We start from the raw sequence: 19,294 nt of genomic DNA, 5'->3' as shown, positions 1-19,294 counted from the left end.
GTATTGTGTGTAGTTTGAAGAGGGGGGAAAACAATTTAACCCATTTTAGAATAAGGCTGTAACATAACAAAATGTGGATAAAGTCAAGTGGTCTGAATACTTTTCGAATGCACTGTACAGTACATACATGTCTGTCAAAGAGACTGTAGTATATTCTAGAACTCGGCACAATGGGTTGAAGACTGACAGAGACAAACACCAAGTTACAACACCTTTTCACACGAGGCCTTGAGCTAAATAATTTCATTCAGCTGTACAACTGACTAGTTATCCCCCTTTCCCTTTCCCTACTAGTACTGATCGAAGGAATCCAGCCATAGTCTATGTGCCCTGTGGAGTTGTGGTGCACTCTTAGAAAAGAAGGTTCTTCCTAGAACCATAAAGGGTTCTTCATTTGACCCCATAGGAGAACACTCTGAAAATATTTTCAGGGGGCTCCAAGTGGAGCCCTTTTACTAATACAATGTTCTACGTGAAACCCTTTCACCACTAAAAGGTTCTAAGTAGAACCCTTTTCACCGCTAAACCAAAAAGGGTTCTCCTATGGGGACAAATGAAGAAACCTTTTTTCTAAGAGTTTGTGGTAAGGGCTTCATTAATGAGCTATCCTCTAGTTTAGCACTTTCATATGGAGTCAGCTGTGCCAACTGCTAAGGGCAGCAACAGGCCGATTTAGAGTTTGAGATAAGCACGCTCAACTTGGACTTTCACATAAATCATTCATTAATGTCAACGGGTGATTAAGTGCACAGCAAGAGAGCGGGAGAGAGCAGTTTGGTGAGGTACATACCCATGTGGAGGTTGTCCTCTGCAGGATCATCCAACACCTGCAACAATGATAATACATCATCAGGAATACCTCATATAATAGAATACACAACAGATAGAATAAGGACATGGCATTAGCATTGCACTGAATAATGCAGCGTAACAAGTATTCATTGGCCTTTAAAGTATGTGAGATGCCAGTTCGAATTGAGGCCCAAATGAGGAGGATATTAATATCTAACATGTACTCTATCATTGTACTAACCATCTGTGACAAATGAAATTGCCACGTTACGTTTTACATTTTCCTCTAGCAGAGACAGTAATATTTTAAAAGAAGAGAAAGGTTCTGAGCATAATAAGAACATTTTACTGGTCTAGAATACAATATTGGCTGTAAAATTCATTAACAAATTACTATTAATATGATCCCATCCCAGACCCAACCCAGGCCCAGTACAGTGGTTGCCAAACTGTTCCACTAGGGCCCCCCTTACATCATTGGGGAACATCCCGCTCCATTTTAAAGCTAATTTCCTGCAATTACATTTTTTTTGCCATGGGATGGAAAGAACAAGCTAATTTCCTGTTATTCTACACATTTTGCCATGTCTTATGTGTGTTCATGTGATAGCAAAATCAATGAGCAAAAACACCTCGCTAAAAAACGTTAGTTGACATGGGTTAGTTGATCTGGACTTTTCTGGTCTGAAATGTTAGGAATTTCTTTCTTTCTTAATGCGATTGAGCCAATCAGTTGTGTTGTGACCAGGTAGGGTTGGTGTACAGAAGATAGCCCTATTTGGTCATTTCTCTTTGCTTATTTGAGCCGTTCTTGCCATAATATGGACTTGGGTCTTTTACCAAATAAGTCTATTTTCTGTATACCGCTCTACCTTGTCACAACACAACTGATTGGCTCAAATGAGTAGGTGTGACCAATCTTTTTACTGGTACTGTACATATATTCATACAGAACATATACAGATAAATAAATACATAAAAATGAAACAGAAGGCATTTGAACCCAGTCTGGCACAATGAGAAGATTCATGTGGGACACAAGCCTATACACACTTGCCATTTATCACATGGAAGCTAATTATTTTCATAATTTAATTATAGGTAGCCCTTTCTCTTTTATTCCTGGCTTTATCTAAATATTCCGCAAACAGAAATACACAATGAACAAAAAAAACAATTTCAGTTTCTCCTCATTGCTCAGCCACATAATGCCAGGGTTTGTTTGAATTCAAGACCAGATTGATCTCAGTTTGTCATTGTCAGATTAGCCACGCATTTCGGTTTCTTAATCTGGCCCTGGGAAAGGAGGGCGGCTGGCTGCTCTGGGATGGGGCTGTAGAGTTGAAATACTAAGCTAAGAGGAGCTCCACTTTCACTGTAAACTCATTACGAATGACTGGCACAGTGCTGCTGGGAGCCCCATAGGTACCCATGGCCACCCACTGACTCCATCCCATCCCCAGTGCCTCCACCCTGCCCTCCTTTCACTGTAAACTCATTATGACTGGCGGGCCTGGCATGGTGCCACCCACTGACTACAGCCCCAGCCCTCCCCGAGCCCTCTATCCACCAACGCCTAGCCCTCCATCCTGCTCTGATGAGGCACCCAATTACGGCTGGGAGCCCCCGCCATCTGCCTGTGATTGAAGAGCACTCTGATGTTGTCACTTGGGAGAGGAGAGAGATGGTCAGTGCGGTGCTTGTCTGTCTCTCATCTCTAAATCAGTGCCTCTCCCATCTATTCCCATCTCCTTTACATAAGCCACTGTGGTAAGCAGAACTTGGCTGCATCCCAAATGGCACCCTATCCCCTATATAGTACACTCCTTCCCAGCTAGCACCTTTGGTTCCTTGGAAATCGTGTGTCTGTTTTTGGTTTCACATCGTTGTGGGAATGAAGCCATAAATTGCATGACTGGTAAAACGAAATGTTTTTTCAACTTTCTGAGAAGAGAAGTGAAAATGTTGCCTGTTCTGGGAACATACACTACCGTTCAAAAGTTTGGGGTCACTTAGAAATGTCCTTGTTTTTAAAAGAAAAGCTATTTTTTCGTCCATTAAAATAACATCAAATTGATCAGAAATACAGTGTAGACATTGTTAATGTTGTAAATGACTATTGCAGCAGGAAACGGCAGATTTTTTATGGAATATCTACATAGACTTACAATGGCCCATTATCAGCAACCATCACTCCTGTGTTCCAATAGCACGTTGTGTTAGTTAATCCAAGTTGATCATTTTAAAAGGCTAATTGATCATTAGAAAACCCTTTTGGCGCAGCTGAAAACTGTAGTACTGATTAAAGAAGCAATAAAACTGTCCTTCTTTGGACTCATTGAGTATCTGGAGCATCAGCATTTGTGGGTTCGATTACAGGCTCAAAATGGCCAGAAACAAAGATCTTTCTTCTGAATCTCGTCAGTCTATTCTTGTTCTGAGAAATGAAGGCCATTCTATGTGAGAAATTGCCAAAAAAGTGAAGATCTCGTACAAAGCTGTGTACATTTTTGGATTTCTGGGATGTTCTGAAACGTTTTACTCTGGTTCCGTGAAATTTGTCCTGGGATGTTTTATGGGTGATCTGAGAATGGAAAATATAGGTTATTTGAAGGTAATTAAATATGTGACTGAGGGGCTCAAATTGGTCTTATGTAGCAACATTTTAAATTGTTTTTTACATTGGATAAAAGTTGAGACTCAGCGATAAAAAATGGTATATCGTACACTAAAGTTGAGAAACAATGGGAAAGCAATACTGCTTTGAAAATTGATCAAGTTGTATACTCACTTTTGAGAAAAATGGCCTTTGAATGTTTTGGTACCTACTGGAGAGCTCTTATTTGCCTACACCCATTCAGCATCGTTCACACCCTCGTAAGCTTTAGCCTCACCTATCCCTGCTTTTCCAACAGTCATGAAGGAGTTCCCACATATGCTGTGTTGGGTCATTGTCCTGTTGAAAAACAAATGATATTCCCACTAAGCGCAAACCAGATGAGATGGCGTATCACTGCAGAATGCTGTGGTAGCCATGCTGGCTGAGTGTGCCTTTCATTCTAAATCAATCGCAGACAGTGTCACCAGCAAAGCACCCCCACATCATCACACCTCCTCCTCCATGCTTCACGGTGGGAACCGCACATGCAGAGATCATCCGTACATCTACTCTGCGTCTCACAAAGACACGGCGGTTGTAACCAAAAATCGTACATTTGGACTTATCAGACCAAGGACAGATTTCCACAGGTCTAATGTCCATTGCTCATGTTTCTTGCCCAAGCAAGTCTCTTATTCTTATTGGTGTCCTTTAGTAGTGGTTTCTTTGCAGAAATTAGACCATGAAGTCCTGATTCATGGAGTCTCGTTTGAACAGTTGATGTTGAGATGTGTCTGTTACTTGAACTCTGTGAAACATTTATTTGGGCTGCAATTTCTGAGGCTGGTAACTGTAATGAACTTATCCTCTGCAGCAGAGGTAACTCTGGGTCTTCCTTTCCTGTGGCGGTACTCATGAGAGCCAGTTTCACCATAGCACTTGATGGTTTTGCGACTGCAGTTGAAGAAACTTTTAAAATTATTGAATGTTTGACCTTTATGTCTTAAAGTAATGATGGATTGTTGTTTGTCTTTGCTCATTTGAGCTCATCTTGCCATAATATGGACTTGCTTTTTTACCAAATAGGGCTATTTTCTTTTTACCACACCTACCTTGTCACAACACAAATGATAGGCTCAAACACATTAATAAGGAAAGAAATTAAACAAATAAACATTTGTTAATTGAAATGCATTTCAGGTGACTACCTCATGAAGCTGAATGAGAGAATGCCAAGAGTGTGCAAAGCTTTACCTACTCGTCAGCAAATTCTTACAAGGCACCACACACTCCTCCCCCTTTTTCTCAGTCTTTTCTTCACGCTGATGACAGGGATTTGGGCCCTGTCTTGACAAAACAGTATATCCTTTGCGTTCGACTCATTAAAGAAATAAATATTTGTCCAGTTCGAGGTGAGTAATCAGAGTTCTGATGTCCAGAAGCTCTTTTCGGTCATAAGAGACGGTAGCAGCAACATTATGTACAAAATTTGTTACAAACAATGCAAAAAACAAACTAAATAGCACAGTTGGTTAGGAACTCGTAAAACGGCAGCCATCCCCTCCGGCGTCATTATTAAATGTATCTACTGTTGCACACTATGTATGTATAGCGCATAATGTATTTACTGTTTTATTCACGTTTTCAAGTACTGGTGACAAATCATGCATTCCGATACTTGCATAGATTGTAATGGACACATATGGAGGTTGTACTGATTATGATGAGCTAATGCTAAGCTAATTCTTAGCTTTGTCTGGTTGACATCATACAATACATTCTGGTTGTCACGTAACTGTCTGTCAGAACAAAGACGTTATAACAAAACGAGGTGAAGGGATGGTTCACTCGTCCTTTGAGTAAACTTCCAGAAGCGAATGATGGTAGTAAATTATGATAGACGACACAACCCCTTCAATATGCATACTGCAAACAGACCCAACTCATCTTGCAACCTCGTATCTTTGTTTGACACGAAAAAACAAACATGGCGGCGTGCACAAACTACCCATCTTCGGGTTGCTTTAGATTTTTACTCAATTATTTTGATAACTGGTGAGGTCACTCGTGATGTGATGAATTGCAAATAGTAATTGCTATTAGATAATTCATGTATGGTTTCTGTCAGTCGAGACCTAACACCGCTTGTGTTAGGTAACTTTCCTCAATTAGCGCTACGACTAATGTAGCCTACATTTTCCGGTTTGGATGAGAATTGTGTTATGCTGTTGCTACTTCTGTGAATGTCTGAACTTTGCATCGAAAAATAAACTGCTCATATTGAGAACAAAATGTTGTAAAGACTGTTTGTTTTTTTACAGAAACATTTTGCACAATGTGGCCAGCTCAAATGCTGACTATTGTAATCAATCGTGACAGCACGTTCTAAATCAGTGTTCTAATCACACCCGTTTGAGCGTACATTACAGGCACAACTGTAGAATAATCACACCCATTTGTTCGTACATGTCAAAGGGTTAAAAAGATATAAGATAAACAGAGAATTTTGTTGATAATGGAAACGGAATGTACAGTTGAAGTCGGAAGTTTATATACACTTAGGTTGGAGTCATTAAAACTAGTTTTTCAACCACTCCACAAATGTCATTTTAACAAACTGTAGTTTTGGCAAGTCGGTTAGGACATCTACTTTGTGCATGACACAAGTCATTTTCCCAACAATTGTTAACAGACAGATTATTTCAGTTTTAATTCACTGATCACAATTCTAGTGGGTCAGAAGTTTACATACACTAAGTTGACTGTGCCTTTAAACAGCTTGGAACATTCCAGAAAATTATGTCATGGTTTTAGAAGCTCCTGATAGGCTAATTGACATCATTTGAGTCAATTGGAGGTGTACCTGTGGATGTATTTCAAGGCCTACCTTCAAACTCTGTGCCTCTTTGCTTGACATCATGGGAATATCAAAAGATATCAGCCCTCAGAAAAACAATTATAGACCTCCACAAGTCTGGTTCATCCTTGGGAGCAATTTCCAAACGCCTAAAGGTTCCACGTTCATCTGTACAAACAATAGTACGCAAGGATAAACACCATGGGACCACACAGCCGCCATTCCGCTCAGGAAGCAGATGCGTTCTGTCTCCTAGAGATAAAGTGCAAGTCAATCCCAGAACAACAGCAAAGGACCTTGTGAAGAAGCTGGAGGAAACAGGTACAAAAGTATCTATATCCACAGTAAAACGAGTCCTGTATCGACATAACCTGAAAGGCCGTTCAGCAAGGAAGAAGCCACTGCTCCAAAACCGCTATAAAAAAGCCAGACTACGCTTTGCAACTGCACATGGGGACAAAGATCATACTTTTTGGAGAAATGTCCTCTGGTCTGATGAAACAAAAATAGAACTGTTTGGCCATAATGACTATCGTTATGTTTGGAGGAAAAAGTGGAAGGCTCGCAAGCCGAAGAACACCATCCCAACCATGAAGCACGGGGTGGCATCATCATGTTGTGGGGGTGCTTTGCTGCAGGAGGGACTGGTGCACTTCACAAAATAGATGGCATCATGAGGTAGGAAAATGATGTGGATATATTGAAGCAACATCTCAAGACATCAGTCAAGAAGTTAAAGCTTGGTCGCAAATGGGTCTTCCAAATAGACAATGACCCTAAGCATACTTCCAAAGTTGTGGCAAAATGGCTTAAGGACAACAAAGTCAAGGTATTGGAGTGGCCATCACAAAGGCCTGACCTCAATCTTATACAACATTTGTGGGCAGAACTGAAAATGCGTGTGCGAGCATCGAGACCTAAAACCTGACTCAGTTACATCAGCTCTGTCAGCAGGAATGGGCCAAAATTCACCCAACTTATTGTGGGAAGCTTGTGGATGGCTACCCGAAAAGTTTGACCGAAGTTAAACAATATAAAGGCAATGCTACCAAATACTAATTGAGTGTAGGTAAACTTCTGACCCACTGGGAATGTGATGAAAGAAATAAAAGCTGAAATAAATCATTCTCTCTACTATTATTCTGACATTTCACATTCTTAAAATAAAGTGGTGATCCTAACTGACCTAAAATAGGGAATTTTTCCTTGGATTAAACGTCAGGAATTGTGAAAAACTGAGTTTAAATGTATTTTGCTAAGGTGTATGTAAACTTCCGACTTCAGCTGTATATTTTTTATATATTTAAAAAAAAAACTGTAGGAAACCTTATGCAGAAGTACTGAAATTCCCATAGAAGAACGCTGTTTTCTTAACATTCTCTCAACTATGAGAACATTCCATTGTCAAACCAGTTGAAGAATGTCCCTAGAACATTACCCAAAATGGTATTAAATGTAAAGATGTTTGAAGATACTTCTGTTAAAGTAATGAAATACCAATAAAATAAAGTTTTTTTGTGAAGTTCCTTAAATGTGCTGAGAATGTTCCAAAGCCAAGCAATTTCATTGTACCATTCCCTGAAAGTTGTGGGAAGGTTGTAAAAATAAGCATAGGACAACTACGCTCTCACCAAGCTTTAAAAAAACATATGGTTCTCAGAACATTATGTGCTATCTGGGTAGGCTCTACCCTCACCTCCACCAGTTTGACTATGTTGAGATGGTCCAGCTTCCTGAGTATGGCAATCTCCTGGTAGACCCTCTCCAGGGGGCCTAGGACTTTGGGCTGCTCGCCTTGGACCGCCACCTTGGGTCCTCTAGGAGGGGGGCGACCTGCAGGGAATCACAACAGCCACACAAACCACCAACCTCACGTCAGCTGACAATTCCATTAAATTCAATACAATTTTATTCATCTCTTCAGGCGCAATTAAGAAAGGCAATTTAGTTGAAAGCATCCTAATCAACACCCTCCACAACAAAGTCCCTGTTAGCAGTTTCACAAAGCATATATGAGACACAAGTCAATAATTATACTTTCACCAGGGAGTAAGTCAAGTTAAAATCACTCATATCTGGGTACATGAGAGAAGCCAAGTGTATACATGAGTAATGCCACTGCTTAAGATTAGTGTGACCACATCTAAAATACCCAATTGTGGGGACAAGGGAATGATTTTGAGGGACATTAACGAGACAGACTAGTGTAGCTTACATAGAACAGCGAGTGTGAAACTGAATGGGATTTTTTTATTCATATTTGAATAGGCTTCATATAGCCTACCATTTGTATTTCATATTAATACTTTTGCTTATTCAATCTGATCACTAACATAGGCCTACGGCATTGCACCAAATCTTGTTTCAAAAACATCTCATCTGTTCTTCAGAACCAAAGATTTGCTTGTTTTGACTGTTGACCAATGACCAGTCATCAGCATTGGCGCACAAAAATGGGCGAACATATCGTGACCTGAAAGCGGTTGTTTCATTTTCTATGGGTTTTCAAAAACAGAGTAGCCTACCTACACTCATATTATCCATATAAAATACAGTTTAGCAATCTGCTACAGATGCATCTTTGCCAGACCTGGTGATGATTCCATTGATTATTTTCAAATAGGCCTAGTTTGGGTGGGTTTCTAATTATATACCTCAGTGGTTATGTGTCTAGAGATAGCTGTAACATCGTACTACCTGCAATACTTATGGGATGAAGATATAACATATTCTGACAAATGAATTACAATATTTGTGAGGAAGACAAAAGCTAGACAAATCATGCTTTCCATCAGATCTTGCATCCTCCGCTGTGTACAGGTAGACCATATGATCCTGCCTGCTCTGGACTCCAGAGAAGTGAAAATGTGACATGATATCCTTAGTTGATACTGACTGCTAACATAAATGACTTTCAGCTCAAAATGCAGGTCTAAAACCCAGGTTATTTCTATATCTTGTGTTTTGAAAATGCATCACCGTTTATGGCTATAATGACAAGCTACATTTGCGCAGCGATTGTGCGCGCGTGTTCACGGGGGGTCGAGGGTCAAAAAGTTTGAGAACCACTGAGCTAGTGAACAGATTGCTGATTTCCTGTACAGCTATAAGATCGGGTGCAGCTCAAATGTCAAATTGTATGAAGAGAGGATTTAGATAAATAAATATGCAGCTCAAAAAATTGTTTGGTGATCAAGAATATTAACTGTTTACTTTTTTTACTTGACTTGAGACTGAACTTGAAAAAACTTGTGATTCGACTTGCTCTTAGAATGCACGTCTTGGACTTGACTCGAGACTCAACACATTGTAGTTGGGAGTCGACTTTAGAACGGGATCTTGTGACATGTCTGTGACTCGAATAATAGTGGCTTAGGCCTCCTTACTTTTGTAGCTCTTCGTAAGTAGTCCTCTCCAAGCTGTCCTCTCCAAATTTAGCTGGAATTTTGCCCGAAATGATTTGACAAATGTGATTGGTTGACGATATAACATTGGCCCACGTCTCGATTTTGCGCTGCACGGAATAACAGATCTCAACAGCAATTGGGAGCAATTGGAGAAGTGCTCTACATCACCAGTGCCATATTCTTATGATATACAGTGCATTCGGAAAGTATTCAGACCCCTTTCCTTTTTCCACATTTTGTGCCTTATTCATCAATCAGCACACAATACCCCATAATCACAAAGCAAAACAAGTTTTTATACATTTTTTGCAAATGTATTAAAAATTAAAAACAGAAATACCTTATTTACAAGTGTTCAGACCCTTTGCTATGAGACTCGAAATTTAGCTCAAGTGAGTCCTGTTTCCAAATTCAATTGATTAAACATGATTTGGAAAGGCACACGGCTGTCTATATAAAGTCCCACAGTTGACCGTGCATGTCAGAGCAAAAACCAAGCCATGAGGTCAAAGGGTTTATCCGTAGAGCTCCGAGACAGGATTGTGTCGAGGCACAGATCTGGGGATGGGTAGCCAAAACATTTATGCAGCATTGAAGGTCCCCAAGAACACAGTGGACTCCATCATTCTTAAATGGAAGAAGTTTGGAACCAGCAAGACTCTTCATAGAACTGGCCGTCCGGCCAAACTGAGCAATCGGGGGAGAAAGGCCTTGGTCAGGGAGGTGACATCTCTGGAGAGACCTGAAAATAGTTGTGCAGCAACACTCCCCATCCAACCCGACAGAGCTTGAGAGGATCTGCAGAGCTGAATGGGAGAAACTCCCCAAATACAGGTGTGCCAAGCTTGTAGCGTCATAACCAAGAAGACCTGAGACTGTAATCGTTGCCAAAGGTGCTTCAACAAAGTACTGAGTAAAGGGTCTGAATTCTTATGTAAATGTTATATTTCAGTTTGTTATTTTGAATACATTTGCTAACATTTCTAAAAACTTGTTTTTGCTTTGTCATTAAGGGGTATTGTGTGTCGATTGATGAGGGGGGGAAAACTATTTCATTCATTTTAGAATAAGGCTGTAATGTAACAACATTTTGAAAAAGTAATGGGGTCTGAATACTTTCCAGAATGCACTGTATATCTTGTCATAAGTGCAACCCCAAAAGACAGGTTGGAATGTATGACTGAAATTCAGGACAAATCAACCTTTTTTTGTAAATTAGGGGTGTTTTAATTTGTTGATAAAATGCAGGATTGTTTGGTTGTGGGACAAGGGACTGAAATGTGTGACTGTCCCACACAATCTGGAGCATGTGGTCACAGTACTTAACATCCTATCTGTATCCTTTGTTTGATGGTCCTTCGAGCTGGATCGTAATTATATAATATATTCCATTTAGAAGACACTTTTATACAACATGACTTACAGTCATGCCATGTATACATTGTTTATGTGTGGGTGGTACAGGGAAATCAAAGTCACCAACTGAGCTCCAGAGGACCAGAGACCAATGAGTATTGAATGTGTAAAAGCCAAACCGTGTTCCACGTACGTGGGAATCCATACTGCTTCATCAGCTTCTTCTTGGACACCACCTTCATGGCCTGGAAGAGAAGGAGAGCGGAATGAGATTGGTGATATTGGTGAGCCAACATGCCATATATTTCATTCTGGTCACTCACTATTAGTTGAATCACTATAACAATAAACACACACATTACATACAGTGCACTTTAGTGCAGAACAGATACATCAAGTTTATTCAATAATGTTTGTTAATTCATTATACCATCCATTTATTTATCCATCCATCCATTTCTTCATTCATTACATGTTGAACAGGATTAAGAGAGAGAGACTAACAAAAATGGGCTTACTAGATACTGTACATACAGAACAGAACAGCTATTTTTCAGCATTTAATAAATGTCATATTCATTAGCGTTCAGTACACAATGGTCAGTGTGACACTCGCAGTCAAAGCATCCTAATTTCGAGTGAAATGGATGGCATAATAACATCTCTCACTTCCTGGATTCATTCCCATACTAATAAAAGAAAAGCTTTCATAAATATTGTTTCTTGTGCTAATGACATACTTAAAATTCCCAGCACCACTCTCTCTGCCGGTGGGTAAGTGATTGCATAAATGACTATAGAAAAGAAGTGACACACGGTGGAAGATGGCTTCTGTTAAGGAAGGGTTGACTTCTGTTAGTGACTAGTTTAACTCTACTAGCTACCATGTAGAATATAGTTATGGTAATGACTCCAGAAAGCAAGCTGATGGTCCAATACTGGAGCCTACAGTTTGTTACCATGCAGTAGGTCTACAAGGTGCGGTGGCCACTGGCCATACATTCAAATATAAACTCATTAACTAGTTACCTACAGTAATGCTATTGAAGTTCAACCCTACACTTTCTTCTGTAAGTAAGATCTTTCAATCCTTCAGCTCAGGATAGAATTAAAAACATTCTGTGACATCACATCTTCAGAGTAGTCTGGTGTTCAAATGATGCGAGAGGCCAGTTCCTTCAGTGGCACACACACACACACACACACACACACACACACACACACACACACACACACACACACACACACACACACACACACACACACACACACACACACACACACACACACACACACACCTAATTACCTTCTCCTCTATAGCACTAATTAGGTGTTAATTCCTTGCACCTGCGGATTAAATGTATTTTTGTGTTGGCTAATGAATAAGACCCATCTGAAAGCATCACACAGCTTTATTAATGGCAGCATTCATATTCTCCCTGTGTGTGTAATGTTAAGGACATCAGATGCTGTTCAGACACGATGATGAAGGACAATGGATGGTGCATATTTTATAGGAGATAATTTCTGTTTCTCCCAGCACCACCACCATGCTAGTACATTCCCTGATTCTGCGTGTAACGTCAGGGACATCAGACTAGTCATTGTTCAGCGGATGAAAAGGATGAATGGATAGTGCATATCTCAGAGGAGAGATGTTTTGTCATTCTGTTAATTCCACCGCTACAGTTACAGTACCACCATCAGTAGTGTTGCTAGTTATTCCCTGCCTGTGTCAAAGATCACAACATTGAAGCCTATTCGAGATCCAACAGATCCACAGATGACGCAATCTTTATTGCACTCCACACGGCCCCACATGGACAAAAGGAAGATCAACATGAGAATGCTGTTCATTGACTACAGCTCAGCGTTAAACACCGTAGCGCCCTCCAAGCTCATCACTAAGGTAAGGACCCTGGAAATGAACACTTCCCTTTGCAACTGGATCCTGGACGGGATGCCCCCAGGTGGTGAGGGTAGGCAACAACACATGCCCCCAGGTGGTGAGGGTAGGCAACACCACCATCATCCACACCCAACACCAGCAGTGACGAGTCATCCAACCTCAGCCCGGCAGACGGCCATAATCAGAGCATGTTGGGTTGACATCAGTGTTTTTCCATCGCAACTTTTTTCCCTCATTCAACTTTTTCACTCCGGACGCTTTATCTGGACATGGTTCGTCAACACCTTCAACAGCCGAAGCTAAGTAGTAACATTAACATGATGTCTTCTAATTGCAGTCGCTGTACTCATAATATACAGGAGAACGATCGCCTTTCGGCGAAAATAGCTGTGCTGCAAGCCCAGCTTCAGACGCAATCGTTAGGCAAGGGTATTTTCAGTGTAGGAAAGGAAGAAACAGCGTCTGTGCCACCAGTAAGTACAGATAGTAACGTTAGTATAAATCCCCCCGCACAGTCCCCGCAGCCGGACAACTTTCTCATGGCTTCTGGAGGGAAATGCTGTTGGAATGCTCAACCGGTGTCGATCATTCAGCCGACAGAAACTTTCAACCGGTTTTCCCCATTATGTAGCGAGTCGGAGTCTGAGTCTGAGTCTTCTCTTGTCTCTACTCCTCCCGTTACGGGGTCTGAGACGCCGAAGGCTCCCACCGTTAGCTCTGACAAATTGAAAACCCTAGTCATTGGCGACTCCATTACCCGCAGTATTAGACTTAAAACGAATCACCCAGCGATCATACACTGTTTACCAGGGGGCAGGGCTACCGACGTTAAGGCTAATCTAAAGATGGTGCTGGCTAAAGCTAAATCTGGCGAGTGTAGAGAGTATAGAGATATTGTTATCCACGTCGGCACCAACGATGTTAGGATGAAACAGTCAGAGGTCACCAAGTGCAACATAGCTTCAGCGTGTAAATCAGCTAGAAAGATGTGTCGGCATCGAGTAATTGTCTCTGGCCCCCTCCCAGTTAGGGGGAGTGACGAGCTCTACATCAGAGTCTCAGCACTCAATCGCTGGTTGAAAACTGTTTTCTGCCCCTCCCAAAAGATAGAATTTGTAGATAATTGGCCCTCTTTCTGGGACTCACCCACAAACAGGACCAAGCCTGACCTGCTAAGGAGTGACGGACTCCATCCTACCTGGAGGGGTGCTCTCATCTTATCTACCAACATAGATAGGGCTCTAACTCCTTTAGCCCCACAATGAAATAGGGTGCAGGCCAGGCAGCAGGCTGTTAGCCAACCTGCCAGCTTAGTGGAGTCTGCCAATAGCACAGTCAGTGTAGTCAGCTCAGCCATACCCATTGAGACTGTGTCTGTGCCTCGACCTAGGTTGGGCAAAACTAAACATGGCGGTGTTCGCCTTAGCAATCTTATTAGGATAAAGACCTCCTCCATTCCTGCCATTATTGAAAGAGATCGTGATACCTCACATCTCAAAATAGGGTTACTTAATGTTAGATCCCTCACTTCAAAGGCAGTCATAGTCAATGAACTAATCACTGATCATAATCTTGATGTGATTGGCCTGACTGAAACATGGTTTAAGCCTGATGAATTTACTGTGTTAAATGAGGCCTCACCTCCTGGTTACACTAGTGACCATATCCCCCGTGCATCCCGCAAAGGCGGAGGTGTTGCTAACATCTACGATAGCAAATTTCAATTTACAAAAAAAAAAATGGCGTTTTCGTCTTTTGAGCTTCTAGTCATGAAATCTATGCAGCCTACTCAATCACTTTTTATAGCTACTGTTTACAGGCCTCCTGGGCCATATACAGCGTTCCTCTCTGAGTTTCCTGAATTCCTATCAGACCTTGTAGTCATAGCAGATCATATTCTAATTTTTGGTGATTTTAATATTCACATGGAGAAGTCCACAGACCCACTCCAAAAGTCTTTCGGAGCCATCATCGACTCAGTGGGTTTTGTCCAACATGTCTCTGGACCTACTCACTGCCACAGTCATACTCTGGACCTAGTTTTGTCCCATGGAATAAATGTTGTAGATCTTAATGTTTTTCCACATAATCCTGGACTATCGGACCACCATTTTATTACGTTTGCAATCGCAACAAATAATCTGCTCAGACCCCAACCAAGGAGCATCAAAAGTCGTGCTATAAATTCTCAGACAACACAAAAATTCCTTGATGCCCTTCCAGACTCCTTCTGCCTACCCAAGGACGTCAGAGGACAAAAATCAGTTAACCACTTAACTGAGGAACTCAATTTAACCTTGCGCAATACCCTAGATGCAGTTGCACCCCTAAAAACGAAAAACATTTGTCATAAGAAACTAGCTCCCTGGTATACAGAAAATACCCGAGCTTTGAAGCAAGCTTCCAGGAAATTGGAACGGAAATGGCGCCACACAAAACTGGAAGTCTTCTGACTAGCTTGGAAAGACAGTACCGTGCAGTACCGAAGAGCCCTCACTGCTGCTCGATCATCCTACTTTTCCAACTTAATCGAGGAAAATAAGAACAATCCAAAATTTCTTTTTGATACTGTTGCAAAGCTAACTAAAAAGCAGCATTCCCCAAGAGAGGATGGCTTTCACTTCAGCAGTAATAAATTCATGAACTTCTTTGAGGAAAAGATCATGACCATTAGAAAGCAAATTACGGACTCCTCTTTGAATCTGCGTATTCCTCCAGGGCTTAGCTGTCCTGGATCTGCACAGCTCTGCGAGGGCCTGGGATCGGCAGAGACACTTAAGTGTTTTAGTACTATATCTCTTGACACAATGATGAAAATAATCATGGCCTCTAAACCTTCAAGCTGCATACTGGATCCTATTCCTACTAAACTGCTGAAGGAGCTGCTTCCTGTGCTTGGCCCTCCTATGTTGAACATAATAAACAGCTCTCTATCCACCGGATGTGTACCAAACTCACTAAAAGTGGCAGTGATAAAGCCTCTCTTGAAAAAGCCAAACCTTGACCCGGAAAATATAAAAAACTATCGGCCTATATCGAATCTTCCATTCCTCTCAAAAATGTTAGAAAAAGCTGTTGCGCAGCAACTCACTGCCTTTCTGAAGACAAACAATGTATACGAAATGCTTCAGTCTGGTTTTAGACCCCATCATAGCACTGAGACTGCACTTGTGAAGGTGGTAAATGACCTTTTAATGGCGTCAGACCGAGGCTCTGCATCTGTCCTCGTGCTACTAGACCTTAGTGCTGCCTTTGACACCATCGATCACCACATTCTTTTGGAGAGACTGGAAACCCAAATTGGTCTACACGGACAAGTTCTGGCCTGGTTTAGATCTTACCTGTCGGAAAGATATCAGTTTGTCTCTGTGAATGGTCTGTCCTCTGACAAATCAACTGTACATTTCGGTGTTCCTCAAGGTTCCGTTTTAGGACCACTATTGTTTTCACTATATATTTTACCTCTTGGGGATGTTATTCGAAAACATAATGTTAACTTTCACTGCTATGCGGATGACACACAGCTGTACATTTCAATGAAACATGGTGAAGCCCCAAAATTGCCCTCGCTAGAAGCCTGTGTTTCAGACATAAGGAAGTGGATGGCTGAAAACTTTCTACTTTTAAACTCGGACAAAACAGAGATGCTTGTTCTAGGTCCCAAGAAACAAAGAGATCTTCTGTTAAATCTGACAATTAATCTTGATGGTTGTAAAGTCGTCTCAAATAAAACTGTGAAGGACCTCGGCGTTACTCTTGACCCTGATCTCTCTTTTGACGAACATATCAAGACTGTTTCAAGGACAGCTTTTTTCCATCTACGTAACATTGCAAAAATCAGAAATTTTCTGTCCAAAAATGATGCAGAAAAATTAATCCATGCATTTGTTACTTCTAGGTTAGACTACTGCAATGCTCTACTTTCCGGCTACCCGGACAAAGCACTAAATAAACTTCAGTTAGTGCTAAATACGGCTGCTAGAATCCTGACTAGAACCAAGAAATTTGATCATATTACTCCAGTGCTAGCTTCCCTACACTGGCTTCCCGTTAAGGCAAGGGCTGATTTCAAGGTTTTACTGTTAACCTATAAAGCGTTACATGGGCTTGCTCCTACCTATCTTTCCGAGTTGGTCCTGCCGTACATACCTACACGTACGCTACGGTCACAAGACGCAGACCTCCTAATTGTCCCTAAAATTTCTAAGCAAACAGCTGGAGGCAGGGCTTTCTCCTATAGATCTCCATTTTTATGGAACAGTCTGCCTACCCATGTGAGAGACGCAGACTCGGTCTCAACCTTTAAGTCTTTACTGAAGACTTATCTCTTCAGTAGGTCATATGATTGAGTGTAGTCTGGCCCAGGAGTGTGAAGGTGAACGGAAAGGCTCTGGAGCAACGAACCGCCCTTGCTGTCTCTCCAGGGCCGGTTCCCCTCTCTCCACTGGGATTCTCTGCCTCTAACCCTGTTACTGGGGCTGAGTCACTGGCTTGCTGGTGCTCTTTCATGCCGTCCCTAGGAGGGGTGCGTCACTTGAGTGGGTTGAGTTACTGATGTGAACTTCCTGTCTGGGTTGGCGCCCCCCCTTGGTTGTGCTGTGGTGGAGACCTTTGTGGGCTATACTCGGCCTTGTCTCAGGATTGTAAGTTGGTGGTTGAGGATATCCCTCTAGTGGTGTGGGGGCTGTGCTTTGGCAGAGTGGGTGGGGTTATATCCTTCCTGTTTGGCCCTGTCCGGGGGTTTCTTCGGATGGGGCCACAGTGTCTCCTGACCGCTCCTGTCTCAGCCTCCAGTATTTATGCTGCAGTAGTTTATGTGTCGGGGGGCTAGGGTCAGTTGGTTATACCTGGAGTACTTCTCCTGTCTTATCCAGTGTCCTGTGTGAATTTAAGTATGCTCTCTCTAATTCTCTCGTTCTCTCTTTCTCTCTGAGAACCTGAGCCCTAGGACCATACGTCAGGACTACCGGGCATGCTGACACCTTGCTGTCCCCAGTCCGCCCGGCCTTGCTGCTATTCCAGTTTCAACTGTTTCTGCCTGCGGTTACGAAACCCCTACCTGTCCCAGACCTGCTGTTTTCAACTCTTAATGATCGGCTATGAAAAGCCAACTGAGATTTATTCCTGATTATTATTTGACCATGCTTGTCATTTATGAACATTTTGAAAATCTTGGCTCTCTCTAATTTTCTCCTTCTCTCTTTCTCTCGGAGGACCTGAGCCCTAGGCCCATACGTCGGGACTACCGGCCGTGGTGACTCCTTGCTGCCCCCAGTCCGCCTGGCCTTGCTGCTATTCCAGTTTCAACTCTTCTGCCTGCGGTTATGGAACCCCTACCTGTCCCAGACCTGCTGTTTTCAACTCTTAATGATCGGCTATGAAAAGCCAACTGATATTTATTCCTGATTATTATTTGACCATGCTTGTCATTTATGAACATTTTGAAAATCTTGGCTCTCTCTAATTTTCTCCTTCTCTCTTTCTTTCTCTCGGAGGACCTGGGCCCTAGGACCATGCGTCGGGACTGCCGCCCGTGGTGACTCCTTGCTGTCCCCAGTCCGCCTGGCCTTGCTGCTATTCCAGTTTCAGCTGTTCTGCCTGCGGTTATGGAACCGCCACCTGTCCCAGACCTGTTGTTTTTCAACTCTTAATGATCAGCTATGAAAAGCCAACTGAAAATTATTCATGATTATTATTTGACCATGCTTGTCACTTATGAACATTTTTGAACATCTTGGCATAGTTCTGTTATAATCTCCACCCGGCACAGCCAGAAGAGGACTGGCCACCCCTCATAGCCTGGTTCCTCTCTAGGTTTCTTCCTAGGTTTTGGCCTTTCTAGGGAGTTTTTCCTAGCCACCGTGCTTCTACACCTGCATTCTAGCTGTTTGGGGTTTTAGGCTGGGTTTCTGTACAGCACTTCGAGATATTATCTGATGTACGAAGGGCTATATAAAATAAAATTGATTGATTGATCCGCCATGCTGACCCTCAACACAGGGGCCCCTCTGTGGTGCGTGCTTAGTCCCCATTTGTACTCCCTGTTCACCCACGACTGCGTGGCCCCGCACGACTGCAACACCATCATTAAGTTTGCCGACAACACGACGGTGGTGTGCCTGATCACCTAATGAGACAGCCTATAGGTAGGGAGTCAGAGACCTGGCAGTGTGGTGCCCGGACAACCACCCATTCCCTCAATGTCATCAAGAAAAAGGAGTTAATCGTGGACCCCAGGAAACGGAGGGCCCGAGCACCCCCCATTCACAGCGACAGGGCTTTAATGGAGCGGGTTGAGCGCTTCAAGTTCCTCGGTGTCCACATCACTAAGGATCAGTCATAGTCCAAACACACCAACACAGTCGTGAAGAGGG

The 19,294-nt window shown here is 42.3% G+C and overlaps 1 protein-coding gene across 4 annotated transcripts in view; it reads right to left on the bottom strand.

Annotated features, from left to right (window-relative positions):
• The window catches only part of LOC129822080 (calcium/calmodulin-dependent protein kinase kinase 1-like), a 150,397-nt gene that overhangs the window by 62,979 nt on the left and 68,124 nt on the right, over window positions 1–19,294 (bottom strand). For all 4 annotated transcript variants that reach the window (XR_008754446.1, XM_055880004.1, XM_055879980.1 and 1 more), the window contains 3 exons: window positions 11,205–11,256; window positions 7,945–8,081; window positions 791–827 (listed from right to left, as the gene is read on the bottom strand). Coding sequence is in view for 3 of the 4 variants with exons in the window: in XM_055880004.1 (XP_055735979.1) it covers window positions 791–827; window positions 7,945–8,081; window positions 11,205–11,256 (226 nt within the window). In the remaining variant the exon portion in view is untranslated. The remainder of the gene's footprint in view (window positions 1–790; window positions 828–7,944; window positions 8,082–11,204; window positions 11,257–19,294) is intronic.

Source organism: Salvelinus fontinalis, chromosome 2, assembly GCF_029448725.1.
Source record: "Salvelinus fontinalis isolate EN_2023a chromosome 2, ASM2944872v1, whole genome shotgun sequence".
Taxonomy (NCBI): Eukaryota; Metazoa; Chordata; class Actinopteri; order Salmoniformes; family Salmonidae; genus Salvelinus; species Salvelinus fontinalis.
This window is presented reverse-complemented; position numbering and strand designations above follow the sequence as displayed.